The sequence below is a fragment of the Camelus bactrianus genome, chromosome 7, assembly GCF_048773025.1.
Source record: "Camelus bactrianus isolate YW-2024 breed Bactrian camel chromosome 7, ASM4877302v1, whole genome shotgun sequence".
NCBI classification, from domain to species: domain Eukaryota; kingdom Metazoa; phylum Chordata; class Mammalia; order Artiodactyla; family Camelidae; genus Camelus; species Camelus bactrianus.
The window spans coordinates 25668921-25691649 of record NC_133545.1 but is presented as its reverse complement, the minus strand read 5'-3'; the positions used below and the strand labels follow the sequence as shown (position 1 = coordinate 25691649).

Below are 22729 nucleotides of genomic sequence, written 5' to 3'. Positions count from 1 at the left end.
CCAGAAATAGTTGTAACGTGTGAAAAAAAATTATTTTGGGGTAGATTGTTTTGTTCGTTTTGTCTTCCTTAGTATATTTTAAGGCACTTTATTTGCAAGGACGTGTGTTGAAATGTTACACATACAATTTCTTTCCAGGAGGTGCAGAGCTGTACTGTTGACTTAGCTATCACAGCAGACAGCTCCAATCACCCCGACAATAAGCACAAGAACCGATACGTAAATATCGTTGCCTGTAAGTATGTCCTTCACTCAGCTCTGCCTTTGTTCTCAGTCACTGCCGGGCTTTTAATTCCACGTCCTGAAATCTCTTGACAGCAGACCTCAGTGTAGCTGTTTTTGGGACCTTTGTATGGGGAAATAAGACTTGCGTTAGAGAACACATAGCATTATATCTCCGCACTTCAGATACGTTCTGCAGTTACTGATACCTGTTTCTTTTATTAAACAAAATAAACTCAAATTTCAATCCAGTCCTTTCTTCAGACCCCGTGGACTGTAAATCTGTTCTTATGGTTTCTATCGTTTCTATTCCATTGTCCTGTTTTCACTTGAGATCCACCTACTTTAGGTGAATTTACTACCCAAATGGGATTTTCTTTAGACTTTTTTTCCCTTCTACCCTCTTCCTTCCTCTCCTGGCATTTATCTTGGGGTCTTATAAAGGGTTAGCTGGATTCATTCTGTTCATTGCTTCCTTCCCTTTACTGTCTTAGCTGCTCTCTCTTTTTCTCTGCCATGAGCACCTATCTGGCTCTTTTCTTTAGTGTAAGTTTACCTACTTTCTCCCCATGAAATTATCATCTTTCTTCCGTCTTCTTGCAGCACCTCTTATTCACATCTGTTCCCTTTTATTTTCCTTTATAGTTCCCTCCATCTCTTGAAATCTGTCTTCATCCTTCCCGCAAACTTCAGCATCCTTCCTTATATATTCAGTGGACCTTCCTAGATTTGTGTGAACATGGTATTACCTGCTTAGTGATTTAAATTCTGGTTCCATTCTAGTTTCTGGAATGGAAGCTTCTGTGATCACTGTTCTAACTAATTCGCATAGATGCTGTCTTTTTTCCCACACATTTTACACCAATTTTTCTCTTCAATGGAAGGCTCTGCTTTATGCTTGCCTTCCTCACCTGAAGCCTCTACCCTGCTGCACATGAAACTCAGTTGCTTCTTGGACACGGGGAAGTGGTAACTAGACCATTCCCTCTATAAGCCAAATAGAAAATACTCACCAGTTAACTAAGAAGTGGATGGAGGTTAACATTTGTTGAACACCTACTATGTGCCTAGCACTATATAACCATTTTTCATTCCGTCCCTGAAGCAACCTGTCAAGATAGTTAATAACAGTCCCATTTTAGTGATGAAGAAAAACAACCCAAAAAATTTACCCAGAAACACCCTTCTAAAAATATTAGAACTAAAATACAAAAATAGGTCAGCCTGGCCTCCAAACCCATCTTCCCGTTGCTGTGCGTCCAGTTCTGTGTTCACTTCCTGCACCTTGGGAGCTGCTGCTGCCACTGAGGTATTACTGTCCCAGGAGACCTTTCACTTGCTTGGTCTGTATTCACTGTATTCACATCTTCACGTCTTCATCCTTGAAAAAAAATAGTCTGCCGAGTGAGAGGCCACATGTCCTTCTAGTAACGCTTTCCTTTCTTATTACGTAGTTCCTGCAAATAAATGGCTTCCCTGTAGGACTGAAGTGAACTCCCCATTTCCACATATTTAATGACCCCCGTGCGCCGTGTGTAAGTGACCATGGTTTTCATCCCCTCTTCACTGGCAGTGCGGGATCCAGTTCTTGGGCAGTCACTCTCCCGCCTCCCTTTGCGGTGGTTCCTCTTTGAGGTCTTCCCTTGAAAGAGCTGTTTGCAGTAACCATTGACGGACACTTCCTAGACCCCTCCTGCTCCCGCCTCTACTTCCTCTTCCTCCATCAGCACATCAGAGCGTGTGTGCTGCCATCCTTCCTCAGCTTTCTGCCACCCCCATCATTGTTCTCTCCCCTTCACTGGCTCTCCAGTGTTCACAGCCCCAGTGTCCCATCTCAGATGCCAACTTCAGGATTCAACCTCTGTGAAAAGGTTTGTTGTCATCCCAAACCGATATGATTTCTGCCTTCCTGGCCCCCTAGGATCCTGTACCTCTCTTGACGCTTGAACATCCCTTTCTGTGTGTATGTCCACTCTCACCTTCCACGTTGGAAAACTTCCTGCAAGAAGAGGATTTTGTTATATCTATCTTTATTTTTGTCATCTCTGTAGCCTCCAGAAGCCTACTAAAGTAAACGATTTTTCCATTGCTTTTAATTGTATTTGATAAACTATTATGTCAAAATAAATGACCTTTATGCTGAAAAGCAGTTCATGCTGTAGTGAAATATTTTCTTTCTTTTTTTTATTACAGATGATCATAGTAGGGTTAAACTTGCACAACTTGCTGAAAAAGATGGCAAACTGACTGATTACATCAATGCCAATTATGTTGATGTGAGTATGTTTCAACTGAAATATTTATGAAAATTCTATTAGACTACAAATTTATCATACCATGGTATTGTATGTATAATAGTGCTTACTACATATTACATGAAAGCTAATAAAAGTACAAATCAGCATTAAGAGACCCCATGGCCGAAGGTTTTTAGATTGAATGGCACTCGAGCCATTGTTCTTGGTTTATCCCGTGGCTGAGAGAGGGAATTCAGGCTGAGAATGTACATTCAAAGTAGGATGTGTATATTCTGATAGGTTTGTAGCTCCTTAAACAAGAGGGGTAGGATCAGTGGTTATTTGGAGTGTCCCTTAGCTCCTAGCACAATGAATATTATGTAGATAGCAGATGATCAATAACTATTGACTGAAAAATTCCCAGGGTAGCCCTGGCTAAAAGGCAAGCACATGATTAGTAAACCAGTTATCAGCCTTTGTGATCCTGGGCACTGCTCAGCATACCCAGCTTTGTGAAACTTATTGGAGATCTCCAGGGACCGTGGACCACTGACTAACCTCCTGGTTTTTCACTGTGGCCAGCTGAATGCCGGGGAAACGCAGTTACTTTCTTGACACTGACCTCGCAGTCTCTCTGCCTTTAGGTTTATGCTGTTTGGGACAGTTAATTCGAAGAAATGAGTTCCAAATAGAAGGAAACAGCAGGTTTGTTGTAGGCAACCACTTCATGCCTCCACAGGAGAGAGTGTCAGATTGAACATGGGCTTTGGAGTTAGAACTGGCTTTGAATCCCAGCTCGACCACTAGCAGAAGGCCCCGTAACCCCTCTGAGGTTCAGCTCCATTGTCTCCAAAACAGTGTTGACATTTCCATTTTGCATACAGATGAAGTATTAGGGTTAATGTTTGTAAAGCGTCTTGGCCAATGGTGAGTAATAAGGAAAGATAGCTATTAATGATGAGCATCATTTAGTACCACCAAGGAGAGGGTGAGGAGACAGCACCAAAGGCTTCCTGACTGTTGTAGACAACTGAGTCCTAATGCCGCAAACGCATTTCAAAGCAGCACCGTTAAGGACCAGATATTAAGCAAAGTAAATGGGCTTGGATTAAATGCACTTGGACTAGAGGTGCAGAGAGTAGTGGTTGTGTGAATACAAGAACTCTTTTCTTTTTATAACAAAAGTCATATTAAAGAAGAGTTGCTGCCTTTGCTAGCACAAGTATGCTTCCCCAGCTTTGAAAGTTGTTTTTTAAATAATTTTCTTTTATAGAAAAACGTGCTGATCTTAAAAACTGAACAGTTTAAAATGGCATACAAATCTGTGAGTAAGAAACGTTTGTCATTTGTTTCTTCAGGGCTACAACAGACCAAAAGCTTACATTGCCGCCCAAGGCCCACTGAAATCCACAGCCGAAGATTTCTGGAGAATGATATGGGAGCATAATGTGGAAGTTATTGTCATGATAACAAACCTTGTGGAGAAAGGAAGGGTATGTGGGTAATCTATTGTGTCTCCCCTAGAATAGTGATTAGAAGTGCTTTCAGTTGCTTTTAGTAGAGTCAGCCTGAGGACGCAGCAGGAGTCAGGAAAGCTGCTCTGCATTCCTGTCTAGTAGGTATGACAGCTAAAGGGAAACTCTGAACATTGTAGGTCAGAAGGTTTCCCTATAAATCAAGCTACCTGCTCTTTAAATACATTCTTTGTTCAGTGAGAAAAAAATAAATAAATGAGACTCATTGAAAAGCTACATAGAGTGAAGTAGATTTTATTCACGGGAGATGGATTCCAGTCCTGCCTGTATAGTGACTCAGGACATCTGGCCTCGCTTTCCTCATCTGAAAGGGGGAAGTGGGACCCACGCATCTCAAGTCTCTTCAGCTCTGTGATTCTGTCCCTGGTCTCCTCTACCACTAACCTGCAGTCACCTAGAAAGGAAAGAAAACGTTTAGAAGAATGAGGGAGTTGTGGCCTCTGATCTTTGCTGATTTCAGGAACGACTTACACTGAGCATTTGAAATATGGAAAGAACACCTTTACTTTCTCTCTTGCAGAGAAAGTGTGACCAGTACTGGCCTGCAGATGGGAGTGAAGAGTATGGGAACTTTCTGGTCATGCAGAAGAGCGTTCAAACTCTTGCTTATTATACTGTGAGGAATTTTACTCTAAGAAACACAAAGATCAAAAAAGTGAGTCCAGGGTGCAGGGTATGGCTCAGTGGTAGAGCACATGCTTAGGATGCACAAGGTCCTGGGTTCAATCCCCAGTACCTCCATTTAAAATAGCAAAAGAGGTGAGTCTGCAAATGACAGATATCATTAATGGAGTAACCCATCTGTCCTTTTTTAAGTGAATGGCTGGTACAACCAAAACAGGGTAAGAATATATATAATTCAAGTCATTAAGAATTCTTATCACAGCTACACCTTAACCCCAAAGGTTTCTCCCAAGTCTCCATAGGAGAAATGCTAGCTCTGGCTTTGGCACCATGTTTGCCTTGGTGCCAGTGGTTGCAGCGATACATGAACAGAAGTCCCTGTCCCATGTGACCGCTGCACATGCAACTAAAATGTGTAAAGATTGAAAGGAGGAGGAAAAGAAAAAGTAATTTATGAGTCAGGGCTCCTCAAAAAAAAAAATACATATATATACATATATGTATGTATACATACATATATTTAGAGAGAGAGGGTTTTGTTTGTTTGTTTGTTTGTTTGTTTTTAAGAAATAGACTCCAGGCTGGAAATTCAGGCAAGGTTTCTGTGGTTTAATCTTGAGGAGAATACCTTCTTCGGGAAACCTCAGCCTTTGCTCCTAAGGCCATTAGCGGATTAGCTGAGACCTACTCACGTGATGGTGCATAGTCTGCTCAGTCAGCATCAAGCTACAAGTCCTTGATGCTTCAGGACCCCGTGTGTGTGTGTGTGTGTGTGTGTGTGTGTGTGTGTTTGTGTGTGTGTGTGTGTGTGTGTGTAGGTGGGTGGGTGTGGGTGTGCGTGCTCACACATGTGTGTTCCAGCTGATCAGCTGTCTGGTCTCTTCCAGGGGTCCCAGAAAGGAAGACCCAGTGGGCGCCTGGTCACGCAGTACCACTACACCCAGTGGCCAGACATGGGCGTGCCCGAGTACTCGCTGCCTGTGTTGACCTTTGTGAGGAAGGCATCCCACGCCAAGCGCCACGCTGTGGGGCCTGTCGTTGTCCACTGCAGGTGCGTCTCAGAGCCCGGCTCCTAAGCCCAGAGCATTGCTTACGCCAACGAAAAAGGGAGTCAGAGGAACAAAGCTTTTGCGAAAAGGGGAAGGATTTCATGAAGTGCGGGGAATGAAAGTACGCGCCCATTGTCCTAGGAGGCCACTGGGCCATGAGGAAGTGAAGATGCCAGACTCAGGATCTGATTGTTGAATATGTCAAAGCACCAGGTGTTTTTAATGGTGTATATTATTCTATTTGAAATTGGATTTCAACTTAATAACTGGGTGAGGCAGGCAGCATAGTGTTTTGTTACTAAACAAACATTTATTACAATATAATGTCGTGGGATAAAAATGCTTGAGACACAGCCCCTATTGCTAAGAGTTAGTAGTCTATTGTAGACCTGTTCTTCCAGGTTTACATTCAAAAAACCAAAGCCCAGAAAGTGTGGGGAATGTATCAAGATACTTCTCAGTTGTTTTCAAACAGTTTGGGATCAAAACCCCTTTCTCATTTTCCTGAGTTCCTTCTAATGTATCCTCTTGAATGTGTTACCAATTCATCATTGCCCAAGTAGTTTCATTTCCAAGCCTGGGATGATGAATAGAAATGATGTTATTTCAAAGAAAGAGAAAAAGAAATGTGTTAGAGGTTTGAGGGTAATATTTTTCAGTGAAAGTAAAGATAGCAGTTAATGTTTACTGAGTGCTGACTCTGTGCCAAGCGTTACGACCACACAAATCAAATTCATTTCTCCGTGTCGTATTTTGGTCAAAGCCATGTCTGTGTTTTTACAGAAACAAGTGTTTCCCTTTGATATGCAGCATATCTGACACATTCTAATTACCTGTCTCAGGAGTTATCCTCCAAGTTTGAGAGACCTATCTGGAGTTTGTTTTTATCTGTTAGCCTGACGATCAGCTGCGGGAAACAGGAAGATGCAAGAAAAATAGCTCTGAAGGTCAGGGATTGTTTCTTAGCAAATGGAGAAGGACCCGAGCATTGTGTGGAGCAGGTGCTAATTTTCCACTGTAGCATTTCCTACTTGTCAGAGCATTTGAAAAGAATCCTGTCTATGAATTCTGTCCCTCCAGTAGAGGAGGCTTTGAAGAAGTCCATAGATAATGGCCCTTTAGAAATGACTGAAGTTATGCTTTATTCCTCACCATCTCACTGAAATGGTATTTTCAGCTGAAGCCTTCGCCAACTCTTTTTATTTCCATTAATGCGGAAACCTTTACAAACGTGTTTACCTGGCAACACGGACCCAGAGACCTTTTCTTTTCAGAGTTTGGTGGAGTTGATGCTTTTATTTTTCTCCAATTATATGTCTGTTTGCTATGCTCTGATGCATAATATTTTCGTTGTATAATATATAATGAGTAATAACTATAATTATTGAAAACAAAAAATCTCCAACAGAAATAGTCAGGTTGTTTTGTAGTTTGACCTGTGAGCCAAAAAGAAAAAAAGACAAACAAACAACTTTTTATTTGTTGTTTGAAGCATTATGCTTCACTTCCCAAATGCTTACCATTTGGGACTGCTAGATTATTTCTAAAAGTGGCTCATTTGCTTGGGGGCGGCATTATTTTAATTTCCAAGACAGCCGGCAGTGACCTGTCGTCAAACGTATTTTATACTTGACATTGAAATCGCTCTTGCCTATGTGCTCTTCAGCGCTGGGGTTGGAAGAACGGGCACGTACATCGTGCTGGACAGTATGTTGCAGCAAATTCAACACGAAGGAACTGTCAACGTTTTCGGCTTTTTAAAACACATTCGTTCACAAAGAAATTACTTGGTGCAAACTGAGGTAGGATAAAAAGGGTAATTTCATTTATCTGCGGGTTGGAAACGTCTCTAAAATGCTGGCTAGACCAGCGCTTGTATTACCCGGTGCCTTAGTCTCATGGGGCGCCCTGGAATAAAGTGGAACAAACAAGGGGGCTTGAAACAGCAGAAATACGTTGCCTCAGAGTCCTGCAAGGTGTCGGCAGGGCCGTGCCCCCTCCCAAACTGATAGGGAGGGATCCTCCCTTGTCTCTTCACGTTTCTGATGGCCCCATATTTCCTTACATGTAGCACGTAACTCCAGTCTCTGCCTCCGGCTTCACACGCTGTCTCTCCTCTGTGTCCATGTCTGTGTCCCAATGTCCCTCTTCTTATAAGGACACCAGTCACTGTCTCATCTTAACTTAATTACCTCTGCAATGACTATTTACAAATAAGGTCACATTCTAAGGTGCCAGGGGTTTAGGGCTTCAGCGTGTCTTTCTGGGGAACACAGTTCAACCTGTAACACCAGGTAATTGCGTATAAGCCGTGGATGGACCAGCCACATTTTGTCTATTTTGTGATCAAACTGGAAACTATCTTTAAAATGACATTGGTCGCAGAGAAGGTTCAGAAAGAGTAAGTGGATCAGTTAACACTCATCCCCCGGCAGAATCCTCAAGTCTTCCTGCATATAGTGAATCAATGGCTTTATTTTCACATTTAAAAAGTGTGAATTATGCTCCAGGTATATCCCTTTTTAGACCAATATCATTTACCCATCGATGACACAGGACAAAGTCTGCATATCTGTATTTTATTTTCACTGTTTCTAAATAAAAATGGATATAAATTGGAAACGATGGATGGCAGCTTAAAAGCAATAAGAAACATATGACCGAGTGGGCTTCAAACCAAGCAAACTTCATTCCATCGAGGATATGACATTCCAGTAAGATAAGGCCAGGGAAGAGCCCCCAACATGGAAAAGAAGGTAACTATTAAAACCAGTGTAGGGAACTGTTCTAAGTTACATACGACCGGCTAAAAGGAGAGAATTGGGAGGGACAGAAGAGAGGGCCCATCAGAAGTACAGGAGTCAGCGCACAATGGGGGAGAGGGTCTCAGGGTTGAAGGACAGGCAGCGAGGGCATTGCTTTGCCTCCAAAAATCTTCTGGTAGCCTCCTTCCAGAAATACTGATACACTAGAAGTAGACAAGTGAGGTGTGGAAAGAGTTGTGTTCTCTCTTGACGACCTCCTTTCTTCCATCTGACATCCTGTCGGGTCTGGTAAACAATCTTTGTGTTTACCACCACCATTTTGTTAAAATCTTTTTATCCGTCACTGGAAGATACTTTTGTACCTGGATACATATAAGGAAAACCTGAAGTAATATTCCTCTTTGTCATTGTTTTGCCAGGAACAGTACATCTTCATTCATGACGCGCTGGTGGAGGCCATCCTGAGTAAAGAGACCGAGGTACCCGACAGCCACATCCACGCCTACGTGAACGCGCTCCTCATTCCCGGGCCATCCGGCAAAACAAAGCTAGAAAAACAATTCAAGGTGAGTTTTCTCGGAAGCCCCTTTCTGGGGTGTCACCGACAGAATGGCATGTCCCTGTGTCTCCCCGTCTGAGTGGACGAGGCCACACAGACAGGCTGAGGGCTCTGTAGGCAAGTGGCTTCACGCTATTCTTGACAACAGGCAACAGAGCCACTTGGTGAACTTCAAGGAACACCCTAATTTTGAGTAGCAGGAGGGAAAGTGCTCAGAAACCCTAGACTGACTTTCAGAAACGCAGACATGGTCCAGAACAGGAGGGCCCAGAGCAGAGCAGAACGAACAGGCAGAACCTCTGACTCAGACAGGACAAGTGCTCTTACTGCTTTGAGAAAACCAGACCACTCAGCCGTGAGTGCTGCGGCCTGGGCTGTTCCCGCTGCTCTTGGGAAGAGGCTGTCTCAGTTAAGCCCTTGGGCGGGAACAGGCCACACCGCACGAATAGCTTCTTCCACCCCGAGTTCTCCCACTCACCCTGTCACGAGGCAGTCAGCTAGAGGGGGCAGGTGGGCGTGCTTTGTTCCATATCCCACCTCCCCCAGCCTGGCCCTCCGACTTCCAGAAATCAGTCAGCAGAGAATTCAGAAGGCACTTGTCATCAGCCCCGCCAGCTGGGATGGGGGACTTGAAGGGCTGTGGCCATCCAGAGGAATGGAGGTGTGTTATTTTGTTCCCCATCGTCCCTGTTCTAACCTCTTACTTCCCAGGGTTGCTAGAGAAACAGGGCCGGTTTCCGAAGAAGGACTGTCTAGGAAGAACTTGGAAGGCCCTGGAAAAGCCCAGGAGAGTCAGCAAACTTTGAGACTGCAGTTTTTTCCTCTCTCTTTCCCCTGACTTACAATCTAGAAGATTTAGTCATTATGAATTCCCTCTGACTTTCTGCCTTCTCAGTCAGCACCTTCTGTGCTTTTGTTAGGAGTAAGAGACAGAATAAGGGTGGATGCTGGACTTAGAAAACCTGCTGACAGGAAGATGTAACTATTTTATTCAGCCAAGCTTACTTGAGTCATAAAGAAACACTGTAAGGAAAGAAAAAGTGCACAGTACAGCATCCAGAAACAGATAATAAAGAAATCTAAAGCACTGACATTAGGTTGCAAAGTACAGTTTTTCTCTAAGTTGAAAAAATTTACATGTATTACCCATTTTCCACAGAATTCCCATTTAAATATGACTTCACACACACACACACACATTTACGTAAAAGAATTGATATCACTTATATTGGATAATTCAGGATCAAAATGGAAATGTCAACTATGAGATCAGTATCCAATTAAAAAGAGAGACATTTGATTCTGTTTCCTGTTATCGTCATAACCAGGGAAATTTAGGAAAATGTGTGTACGGGGTGTGTACACTGTCCAATAAAAAAAGGTATTTATTCAAGTTTACCCATAGAAAAATGTCCTTGAAATGAATTGCGTGTCTATTTATTCAACAAATATTTATCAGAAAACTACATCAGGCCAGGATTTTGTGTTTGTTATTGATTTTAAAATTAACATTGAAAAGTAAAGAACTAAAAATATCCCAAGCAATACTGAAAAATAAGGAATAGAAATTTGTTGTGTTGTGTATGAAAGACTTTTTGTGCAAATATAGTAATTGCTATTGAAAAACAAATTAGCCAGAGGCACCACGTGCCTGTGGAAATTGTTATATGACAGATTTGACATTACAAATTGGTGAAGAAAGAACAGACTATTCAGTAAATGATGCTGGGACAATTTCCATGTGGAAACAAGTACAATTTGGTCCCTCCCACACCTCAAACAGTAAAATTATTCCAGTTGGATTAAATATCTAAAGATGAAAATGAAGTCTTATAACTGTTATAGAAAATACTGGAAAATATCTTTTGAGAATTCAAGGTAGAGAAGGACTTCTTACGTAAAAAATGTACTTCACAGAAATCTTAAGGAAAAGCTTAATAAATTGTCTGTAAACATCTGAGTGATTACAGAGAGCAAAGACATTTGCAACTTTCTTAGACTGTAGATGTACATTTAAGACATCAAAACCCCCTACAAATTAATAAATGACAGTGAAGTAGAAATATGAAAAGGCAATCATCAAAGTAGAAATAACTAAAATTCACAGTCTCACAATAATTGAGGAGATGCAAATCAAAACCGTGACGTACCATTTTTCATCTGTTAGCCTGTCAAATACCAAACACCAGTGACTCCTGATTGTCTCCAGAAACTCTCACATGTATGAGCACTGAGAATTACACAAGGGGTATTCATCGCTACAGAGTTTGAAATAGCAAACATTGGAAGTAGCCCAAACATTCACTAATTGGGGATTAGATAAATAGCAAGTGGACTATTCATGTGGTGGAGTACTAAATGAATAAAATCCAGCTGTCTGCTTATTCATGTTTACACACTCACGCAGACACATACCACGCAATTTATCTCCCAACTGCAGTGGAGAATTTAGGTAGAGAAAGCAGAGGGTGCACACCTGTAAGAAAGCCCTGAGGAGAGCTTCCCAGTGCTAACAGTCAGCTAGACATCACGTGGTCTCTTCCTTTTCCAACCCCCCTGGCATAGAACATAGATGTGCCAGGAAGTCCCCTAAAACAAGTGTAACTCAAGGAATTCTTGGGAAACAAGTCACATATATTTATATTCAGTATTTTAACTTTGTTGGGTTGCACGTGTACATGAGTGTGTGTGAGTGTGTGTGTGTTTGAGTATTTGAGTGACTTAAATGAAAGACTGTATTTTTCCCTGACATCCTTTCTCAGCTTCTGAGTCAGTCAAATATACAGCAAAGTGACTATTCCACAGCCCTAAAGCAATGCAACAGGGAAAAGAACAGAACTTCTTCCATCATCCCTGGTAAGCTATGTTGAATCTTGGGGGGGGACGACGTTTTAAATAATAGAAGCCTTGTAGGTAATTTGACAATATTTGTACATCTTGAAACAAAAACAATGCTCTCATATTTTTCTAATCATGCCGGATAATGTAAGTGTTAACAAGGATTCTTAAACCCTGAAGTCTCGTCTAAAAGCACAAAATTAGCTTAAAAGTCAAAGACAGTCAAGTTGAACAATGCAGCTGTTCTGCTGTTGGGGGTTGGGCAAGGGGAGCGGTACAGCGCTGAGCTTGGTGGTTTGTGATGAATGTTCTGTGTTCCAGTGGAAAGATCCAGGGTTGGCATTTCATCCCTGAGCGGGGAAGGCACAGACTACATCAACGCCTCCTACATCATGGTAAGTCAGGGTCACGGGGGAGACAGCCCGCCGGCTTGTTTTACCAGAACCACAACCAGGGTGGATTGCCCGAAGCAGTGACTGGCAGGTGCGGAGTGGGGGCAGCACCCCTCGTGGACAGAAGTCACATCTGATAATTGCAGGTCACAGCCCACAGCAGCAGTAGAATCACAGCATCCTTGATGTTTTTATGCGTGTGAAACTGGAGAACCCTCAATCAAGGGAAATGAGTAGATGCAGGAACCACATTCATCATTCAGAACTGATAAGCCAATACAAAACATCCACTCACCTTCCTAAGAGGCTCCGTTTCATTTACCAAAGCAGATTCCCTGCAGACCCAGGACACGCCAGCTTTAGCCAAGTCCAGTCTCACCAACCTGGTGGCTCCAGGTTGGTGGTACAATTCTCCCCCTGCGAACTAGGCTCATTTGGGGACTCGGATTTCTAAAGATACAATACAAGATACAATCCTTTCCGTCTGCATTTAGATCTGCTGTCAGAGGGGTGAGGGCTTTAGTAGTGATTGTGTGACCAACTCTATTTCAGGTCAGTCAGTCACAGAGCTTGGCTTTGGTTAAGAGGGTCCTGATTCCCATGCCAAAACCATTGTTTTGTTTATCCAGAAAAGAAAGTACAGAGGAATATCCCTGCAGGAACAGGGAGATGTGTGATGGTGGCATCTAGAAACATGCCACACTTCAAATGAGCCCATGGGGGATGGGAACAGGATCTGAGAGACCCTGTTGCAGAAGGGGCTAACTGAGCCATGATTTTAGTAAGCAGCAATATAGAAATCATGATTCGTTCATTGGCACCAGCTTCCAGGTTACTGCGGCAAAATCTGCAAAGTACCTCCCTGGTTCCTCTCCTGTGCTGAAGCCAGGGTGTGAAGGTATCATGCTACCAGTAGCTGTGAAACTTGGCACTCTGCCATTGGGACTTGTGAAAAGGAAGAGAGAGAAAATTTCTAGATTTCCACTCTATCTAATGTAGGAGACATTGTCCACAAGCCATTTTAGTAAGTCTCCTTCTAGAGGTGAGAGTTGTGTAAGCTTGGACACAACACTTAACTTCTTAAGCCTCAGTTTAATCATCTGTAAAATGGGGATCACATTACCGTTCCCATAGTACTGCTGTGAGGAATGAATAGCGTAAAGGGAAGAAAACACTTGGTGCTATACCTGGCACGTGGGAAGTGCCCATAACATTGGCAATAAGAATCACATTATTGTTTAGAGACACGATCTTAAAAAAGCCTGACTTGACTTCAGGTCCATTAACCTATAAATGTTTTCTGAATATTTCAAGTCATATGCCAGGGCTCTTTCTATCTTCTTGGTTTTGTAGGGTTATTACCAGAGCAATGAATTCATTGTCACCCAGCATCCCCTTCTTCATACCATCAAGGATTTCTGGAGGATGATATGGGACCATAACGCCCAGCTGGTCATTATGCTTCCGGATGGTCAAAATATGGTGAGTCCCTCAGGTCACTTTAGGTGCTTTCTTTTCAGGGGAAATGTCAAGGCACAACCACCAGATGTCCACCATACAGTGTATTTTTTTAAACTAATAAACTGTCATTGAAGTTACACCTTGTCTACTATTGGGCTTTGTTTGGATGCAGTCTCCTAAGTCTGAAATTGTTGAACAATAGTTTTAAATAAAAGTAGGTTAAAATTAACTTAAAAATTTATGACTCTGCTTATCAAAATTAGAATTGCAGCCATGAATGAAGTCAGCCCATATGCTTCTATTTACATTTTTTTTCAAATAAAACTTGTTAAGATACTTGGAGATTCCCTAAGTTTTGGGAGATCTGTAGAATTTTTTTAAAACGTCTATTTCATTTAGGGTTTGCATATAAACTTAACTTTGAGATTCATTTCTTGTTTATGAAGTCATACTGACCATTCCAAGCAGCACTGAAAATTGCTGAGCTCCTAAAATCACTTGACTCTTCTCTGCTGAGTTATCAATTATAGAAGCAACAACTTACCTTTGTTACTGATGTGCTAAGAAAGCAACATAACAAAGCACCAATTTGGTTTCTTAAGTTTAATATTTTATTCTGCACATCAATCTGTTTTAAGAATCAAGATTTTAAGAGTAAATTTTGAGATTCAACTAAAATTTTGAGTTGAATTTTCTATGGCGACCAGTTAACTTCAGTTAGCAGTCTGACTTAAAGATGTTTTTTTTAAAATCTAGAATCTTCTTTGGTTTTTAATCCTCCAGGCAGAAGACGAATTTGTTTACTGGCCAAATAAAGATGAGCCTATAAACTGTGAGAGTTTTAAGGTCACTCTTATGGCTGAAGAACACAAATGTCTGTCTAATGAAGAAAAACTTATAATGCAAGATTTCATCTTGGAAGCTACACAGGTATGGACGTAGTTTAAATGACAAACTTTTCATCTTAAGCACACGTTCAATATATGCTAATTGAAGGATCTTTCCTAGAACTAATAAGAAGGAATCTGATTTCTTATAAATGGAGACAGATTACCCAAATAATAAATTTTACCTTACTTGTCAATTTTATTTTCAAAATCTTATAGAACCTTAACAATTAGTCGTCACTAAACTCCACTGCTCCTGACTTCTACACACGCAGGAAGTCAGAGATTTTCCTTGTATTCCAAAGCAGTTGCTAATAGAACTTAAGTTGAGAATAAAGAGTAAAAAAAATTTTTTTCATTAATCCTAATTCTCACCTTGTATTCTTCTAAGTAAAATAGGAAAAATAGCACCAACCAAGACAAGCTCACTTCTCTCTCCCAATGTACAGCGAGCTAATGAGTGAAGAACTGCTGGAAAGCGTGCAGTGCTGTGAACTAGGGCTGTTTTACTAAACTCATGGTTATCGACAAGGCACCCATCTGAATTCTCTGTTAATAATTATTTCTGTAATTATAGCACAGTTCACAAATTATTGTACAGCTCCAGTGAAATACTAAAAGATGCTAATAATGATGAGTACGGCCTGTGAGATTCAGAGTACCTTCTCAATAAGAAAAAAAAATGAAATCACATTTTAGATGGTTTAAAAGTTTCACTCTAATTCTGAAACTGGTGAACCATATAGGATATATAGGAAGATTCACTGTTCTCTAGAATATCTGATTGATCAAAACTTATAAAATTAAGAATGCAAATAGGATTTTAATGTAAACAATATAGCAATGGAATAGTATCCTACCTGATTAGAACAAAAATGAACATGTTAAAAGACTATGAAAACGAATATATGTATTATATGCATGACTGGGACATTGTGCTGTACACTAGGAATTGACACATTGTAACTGTACATCAAACAAACAAACAAACAAACAGACAAACATGTTGATCCCTGATGAGCAGCGATATGGCCTGGAGAGAGTGACTTACATTCCTTATTTGAAAAATGAGGGGCAACAATTAGAAGAATACTGTGGTCCCTGAGAGCACTTAACAGTCCACGCTAGTTTCTACCTGTAATTGTTCCTTAAACACCCATTCAGCTCTGTGCTTCTCATGAGCTCCTCTCATCACTCTCACCAACTATTAGAAAGCTTATCACAAGAGTAATCATCATTAGATACCATTATCTTATCATAACCCACTGTCCTGATCACTGACCAAGTCTAATACCTAGATTGGCCTTGTGTAATCAGCACAATTTTTCTCCTAGTATTATCCAAAAAAAAAAAAAAAACCCAAAACAGAGAAAGGCGTTCATGACTGATCCCAATTTAGTATGTCATCTCTATGTAAATCAGCTTCTATGGATGAACAGCTTGACAACCTAGGAGTCTAACAGGAGAGGGCAGTGTTTCTAAAGCAGTGATCAAGCCAGAAGAGAAGACTGCAATGGGAAGTTCCATAACTTCAGACATTTGTAGACACTTCTCCCTGCCTCCCTGGCAAAAAAAAAAAAAAAAAAAAAAAATCACAGCATTGAGGTTGGTAGGGAAGTGATGGTCTACACCATATGCTCAGGGTTCATTATAGTGCCCAGGAGGTTTGGCATAAGCTACTGAAATCAAGAGCTGGGGCTGTTAAAAAAAAGAAAGAAAGAAAAAAGCCTTTAACTTATTCACTTGGTATGAGTTACTTTTTGATTTATTAAATTTTGAATAGATTAAAGAGAATGCTCATAAAATATGCACATGATATAAAATTGATACAATCAATGAGCTCAAGAAAAATAACACAACCTTTACCTTTGAAGTCCTTCCTGTGCCCCCATTCCATTCTGTCTCTTCCTCCCTTCAGAAGTAACCACTTCCTGAATCCGTTTTAATCACTTTCGTGATTTACATTATAATTTTCCCCTTTCTCTTTGTGCTCCTTAACACCATGCTTAGTGTTGAGTATTTTTGAGCTTCATATTATATATACTTATCAGAGATTTTCTGCTTTCCTTCATCCTTACAATGCTGAGATTTACCCATAGACTGGAGTATTGTAGTTCAAATTCATTTACTTTTGTGGTTTAGCATTCCAGTCTATAAATACATGTTTTTCTTCCTATGCTCCATTGGGGTTATTACTTGTTTTGTATTGTTCTGTTTTTTTTATTACAAATAGTGCTGCCATGAATGTTTTTAGCTACGTACAAAATTTTTTTTAGGTGTACTGGGAATTCCCCTGCCTGGTCATTGGGTCTGGGCATCGTCAACTTTCCTCAACTTTATCGAGTAATGCCAGTGATTTTCCAAAATGATTCTGCCAGTCTGCTCTCCCATCAGGAGTGCACAAGTAATTTGGAATCTCTGCATCCTCACCAGCATTGTGGTGGGAATGAAATGGGATCTCATGGTGGTTTTAATCTGCATTTTTCATGTTGCACATGAAATTGAATATCTTTACATCATCTTTTGTAAAGTTTCTGTTCATTATATTTGCCCTTTTTTCTGTTAGTCTGTCATTTTCTTACTGATTTATTGCTGGTCTTTATATATTTTGGATATAATCTTTTGTCAACTATACATATTGAAAACACATTCTTCTGGTTTGTAATTTGATGTTTTGACTTTGTGATTTTTTGGGGTTTTTTTTTGGAGAATTGTAGATGCTAAGTTTGGCTCATAAGGATTTGTTAATATTTTTCTTTCCCTCTTTTATAAGGAAACCATCATTTAGTGTCTTAAAAATCCTTTCTTACCCTAAAATCATAAAGATACCTTTCTACATTGTTTTCTAAGTGTTAGATAGTTCTGCTGAAATGTCTTGTATTACATTTTGTGAGTCAAGGGTCTAGTTTCATTATTTTCATGTGAATAACCACTGTTCAACATCTTTTATAAATCAACTATACCAGTTCAGTTATCAATCAAATTTCTGTATATGCATAAGTGACTTTAGGAAACTGGGGGTCAGAGGTTTAAGAGATTTAAAGTCACACAACCCAGTATGGTCACTTAACCAGGAATCAAAACTGGGACAATAGTGGACTTACATCTCTGTCCTCTTTGCCAGTATTTCCCCTACTGTGTCATGCAATCTTATTCTTCTCGTAGTTAAACTTCAGTAATGCCAGTATTTGAAGAAGTCTATGCTATTTTTTCTTTTTTTTTAATTTAAGTATAGTTGATGTACAATATTATATAAGTTACAAGTGTACAATACAGTGATTCACAATTTTTAAAGGAAGAACTTCTATTTTTACAACAAATTTTAAACCTGAAGATTTCTTTTTGTTAGTTTACATTTATCGGCACACACACATCTTTGGTACATCCTTAGACATGATTTGACTGGGAAGATAAGCCCACGAACAAGGTTTATTTTTGGAGTAAAAAAGAGATTACATCCATACTTGGCAAATGTGTCGTCAGGGCGGTTTCTCCCTTCCATGCTGGAGGACGGGCCGCGCCGCCGCTGCTCACTCTGCGTGTGATTTGGTTTTATTACCTTCCTGTAATTTCTGATTTTCCTCAATAAATCTACTCACCAACCAACATGACTCTTTTAAAAACATTCATTTTTATGTTTTCTTATAGGATGATTATGTACTTGAAGTGAGACATTTTCAGTGTCCCAGATGGCCAAATCCAGATAGCCCCATTAGTAAAACGTTTGAACTCATAAGTATTATCAAAGAAGAAGCTGCCACCAGGGATGGGCCTGTGATTGTTCACGATGAGTAAGTTTCACACTTTTAACTCGTTTCACGCCCGAGCATTTTCTGGGTGTCTGTGTATTTCTGTTGTCTTTGTACTAACCTAATACTTTGGACCAATAGTGAATTCTTCAGCCAGGGTGGATTATCTGCTTCTAAGGGACCAGATTAACACAGAATAGTTTTAAGGTTGTTTTCCACTTCTCTTGGAGCTCCTGTTGAAGGCAGGAGATGGGAGCGTGATCACAAGAATCTGCCCTTGCATTATGTATGCTGAGAATACTTTGTGTGATGGGTCAGGGTTTTAGAACCTGAATTTTGTTGGTGATGGTGGTGGTGGTGCTAACCAGTGAGACATTTCTCAGCCGTTGACTTCTTGAGATAGGAGTGAAATTAATATATTTCTTTTTTACCAGAAATAGGAATTTTCATCCAATAAATCTTTCCAAGTTTCTGTTGTGGATAAATTAAAAAATGCATATGCTGGAGTTGTCTTCTATATATATTATGTATGATACATATTATATAATACATATTATACCTAAGTCAGATCATTGTGATTTATTGCCAACTCTCTCCATAGTATAAAAATATTAAATGTATAACCAAATATTAAACTTCTATAAAGCACCTCATTACTAATATCATGGACATTAGTTCAATCACATTTAATTCAACCACAGTTCCATGCACAATAAAATAATGAAACAATATATTAAAAAATTCAGTGTTCTTACTGCAAAGTTGTCAAAGCCACGTGCTCTGTGAGTTCCAAAGGTGAACATTTGATGCATCTGAATGGAGTCTTTGTCCCCTTCCCTTTGCTTCCAGGCATGGAGGAGTGACAGCAGGAACTTTCTGTGCTCTGACAACCCTTATGCACCAACTAGAAAAAGAAAACTCCATGGATGTTTACCAAGTGGCCAAGATGATCAATCTGATGAGGCCAGGAGTCTTTGCCGACATTGTAAGTAATAAAGCAGTGAGTCAGACTTTTCCTGTTAGAGCACTACTTTCTAGAGATTGCTGAAACCATTTTGCCATGTATCAAGAAAGAGCACGGTGATAACATTAGCATCTTGTTTTCAAGCTGAATTATATTCAGTTTGCAATCCAGAGAACCAGAACAATAAACAGTAAACATTTTAAAGTTTATCTTCCAGAAAATTGATGGATCAAAAATTTTAAATCTTCTGTGTGCCGTTTTGCAAGACTCATTGTAATTCTTAAAAATATCCTCAGTAGGAGTGCCAACTAATCAGATTTATCCAACAAAAAAATAGTTACTTTCTTGGGGTTCAAGTTCTGCATAGCCTCAAAGAAAAGTCAGAAGATAGATGTCAGAGACTTAAACATTGAAACTGTTTTTTCTCAAGCCAAGTTCATTTTCCGAACTTAAGAAATAGCTAATTCTGAGGTCCTCTTGAGAGAGAGAGAGAAAGAGACTAATACAATCGAGAAAGACACATGGCACATCTGTAAAGAGAAGTCTCAACTCCGAAAATGATTTGGAGGTTTTTATTACTGTAGAAACAAGGGCTGGAAAGACGATAGGGAACTTGGTGCCAATGCCCCAATGGGAGAAGCTTAGGTGGGTGTAGGAGTCATAGGCCCACTTCCAGCTTCCTGGTCTGGGTATGTTAAAGGGTCCATCTTCAAAGCTCCAGCCCAGAGCAGTTGGCCAGCGAGCAAGGTGACCCTTGTGCACACGCACTTCAGAGGAGCCCTTATTAAAAGGCTCATTTGGGCCAGTTGAGTTGTATCAAGCTTGTCCTGTGTGAAATTGTTTTCCAGAGACTGAACTTAAACCCAGGTTTCACAAATGCATTTAATGAGGCCTGTGGTCCTACTGCTAGCCACCAGCCCACGTTCTTTGCAGCTGCCTTCCCCCATCCCACCAGCCGGAGTCGGCCTCTGCAAGAGAACAACTACTTTATTCTTATGTGTGTCTCTGCTCCGAGACCACAGCAGGCACATGCTCACCTTTGCACAGCAGGGCATAGGACCGGTCAGGCTGGTCGAGGGTGAGGAATCCTTGGTCAGCAGTGGGTTTGGTGAAACGCTTGCATTTTGCATGAGTCCTTGGGTTGACGGCACAGTCCTTTTCTGAGACCTCTCCATAAAGAGACAAACCCAACCGACCTCAACACAACTGGAGAAAGGAGAATGAGTAAGTTATTTATGAGTAGGTCACAGATGCCCACTGCCAAAGGGTTCACACACAAGTTGATAAACCAGTAACAGAACCCTGTGACATCACCGTCCAATTTTATGATGTAAACCAATGAGAATAGCGTGCTTGCCATTGGCAAATGCATATGGGCCAATGTTCTAGGTGAATGTTCTCGGCTAATTGTAGAGCTACTTTAAGTTCAGTCAGAAAGAGGCATTCATGTAGATGGTATACCTCTGCTGATTAAAACCGAGCCCTGAACACCATGCCCTTCCATGGATGGTGTTGAAGGGTGACTACAAACAGTCCTTCTTTTTACAAACGTGTGTCTTCATGGAGCTTCCTGTTCCTAACCTCCCATTCTCTGTTCCCCAGGAGCAGTATCAGTTTCTCTACAAAGCAGTTCTCAGCCTTGTGAGCACGAGGCAGGAAGAGAATCCATCCACCTCTCTGGACAGCAATGGCGCAGCACTGCCTGATGGAAATATAGCCGAGAGCTTAGAGTCTTTAGTTTAAGCCGGAGACGGGTAGGGGAGTCCACATCTGAGCACTGTTGTCCTCTTTCTAAAATTAGACAGGAACATCATTCAGTTCTTCTGTCATCTGTTTACTTCTCATTACCTGACAGTAACTTTCATAACGTAGGCTTCTGCTGCCAAATTTACATCATTAACAACGTGTGCCTTTTTGCAGAACTTCTTGTAATTCACTTAATTGTGTTTAAACTAAAATGATTGAAATTTACAGTGTTTCTAAGAATGGAATTGTGGTATCTTTTTTTCATATTGATTTTAACAGAAATTTCAATTTATAGATACTAGGAATTTCCAACTACAGAAAACATGTTTGTTTTTAGTGTCAAATTTTTAGCTGTATTTGTAGCAATCATCAGGTTTGCTAGAAATGTAACTTTTAATATAGTACGCTGTAAATAAAACACTCTGTTCCCTATGATAGCCAACATTTTACAACTGCAGTATTCACCTAAAGTAGAAATAATCTGATACTTACTGTAAATACTGTTCTAGAGTCTCCCTGGACCAAATTTATATTTATAATTGTAGATTTTTATATTTTACTACTGAGTCAGTTTTCTAGTTCTGTGTAATTGTTTAGTTTAATGATGTAGTTCATTATCTGGTCTTACTTGACAAGTCTTCTGATACCGTTTTGTGTTTAGTGATTAACTCTGTTTTAGCATGTAATTTTAACTTTTATGGAAAATAAAAAAATGCATTTGTTTTGAAAGAAGATGTTTTTATGAGAATAACACCTTACCCAACATTGTTTAAATGGTTTTTATCCAAGGCATCACAAAAATAAATATAAATATTGCCGTCAGTTTGTGTTTGCTTGTGGAGTGCTGAGGCATGTGGAGCAGAAAACTGTGGACGTGGTCCCTCTGAGATGATGGGCGTGGAAGAAGGTGGATGGGATGGGACTATGCGTAGAGCTGCGATTCCCACACTATGCGTTGAGGCACACGGGGAACTCACAAAATTTTACATTTTTGAGGACAACCCAGCAACAGGTACGGACACTGTACCACTGCACTATTAAAGTACTTGGACATAATTACTTAATAAACAGAACCATTATGTATTTCTCTTAGATTAAGGGAACTATGAAAATGCCACTCAGAAACTAAGCATGCCATGTACCAACAAATGTTGGGAAACTGGTTTAGAACCCAGCTGGGAGTTAGAAGCAAGCAGATTTGCCAGTCAGGGACAAGCTAAGCTGGTTTAGAAGGCAGAAAGATGAATAGACAAGGACCAGGAGGTCGTATCTCCCAGAGTGGAAGTAGGTAAGAAGTCCTAGGTTAAGGCAGATTGTCAGGATTCAATGGCTGTGTGCAGGTGAAGGGCAGGGGAGCAGGGAATCATGGGTAACAAGCCTACTTTGATACTGGAAGCAGCCCCCTGCCTTAGCCAGGAGTGTTTTGTCTTGTTTTGTTTTTCCAATTATTTTTCCTTTAATGTGAGAGTAATTCTTGAGTGCTTACTGTTAGACGAGGGTATTATTAGATCTCTGACCCTTCCCGTCTCCTCTCCTCCCCACTGCTGAGGGGGACACCATCCCTCAGTAACACCCAGCTCAGCATCTAAGGCGGAAGGCGAGAAAAGTTTCCTCTCCCCCAGGGGTTCTCACAGTGTGGTTCTCAGACCACAGCATCAGCAAAACCTGGGAACTTGTTAGAAGCGCAAATCCTGGGCCCCC

At 40.6% G+C, this 22729-nt stretch overlaps 1 protein-coding gene across 3 annotated transcripts in view; it reads left to right on the top strand.

Annotated features, from left to right (window-relative positions):
• The window catches only part of PTPRZ1 (protein tyrosine phosphatase receptor type Z1), a 163134-nt gene extending 141284 nt beyond the window's left edge, over window positions 1-21850 (top strand). For 2 of the 3 annotated variants that reach the window (XM_074367157.1, XM_074367156.1), the window contains 14 exons: window positions 139-235; window positions 2416-2498; window positions 3818-3952; window positions 4515-4649; window positions 5506-5669; window positions 7334-7469; window positions 8852-8998; window positions 11754-11847; window positions 12151-12224; window positions 13575-13703; window positions 14466-14612; window positions 18218-18360; window positions 19168-19303; window positions 20885-21850. In XM_074367157.1, the coding sequence (XP_074223258.1) occupies window positions 139-235; window positions 2416-2498; window positions 3818-3952; window positions 4515-4649; window positions 5506-5669; window positions 7334-7469; window positions 8852-8998; window positions 11754-11847; window positions 12151-12224; window positions 13575-13703; window positions 14466-14612; window positions 18218-18360; window positions 19168-19303; window positions 20885-21025 (1761 nt within the window). In that variant the 3' untranslated portion in view covers window positions 21026-21850. The remainder of the gene's footprint in view (window positions 1-138; window positions 236-2415; window positions 2499-3817; window positions 3953-4514; window positions 4650-5505; window positions 5670-7333; window positions 7470-8851; window positions 8999-11753; window positions 11848-12150; window positions 12225-13574; window positions 13704-14465; window positions 14613-18217; window positions 18361-19167; window positions 19304-20884) is intronic. The other variant, XM_074367158.1, reaches the window with a different exon arrangement.
• Window positions 21851-22729: the final 879 nt, after the last annotated feature.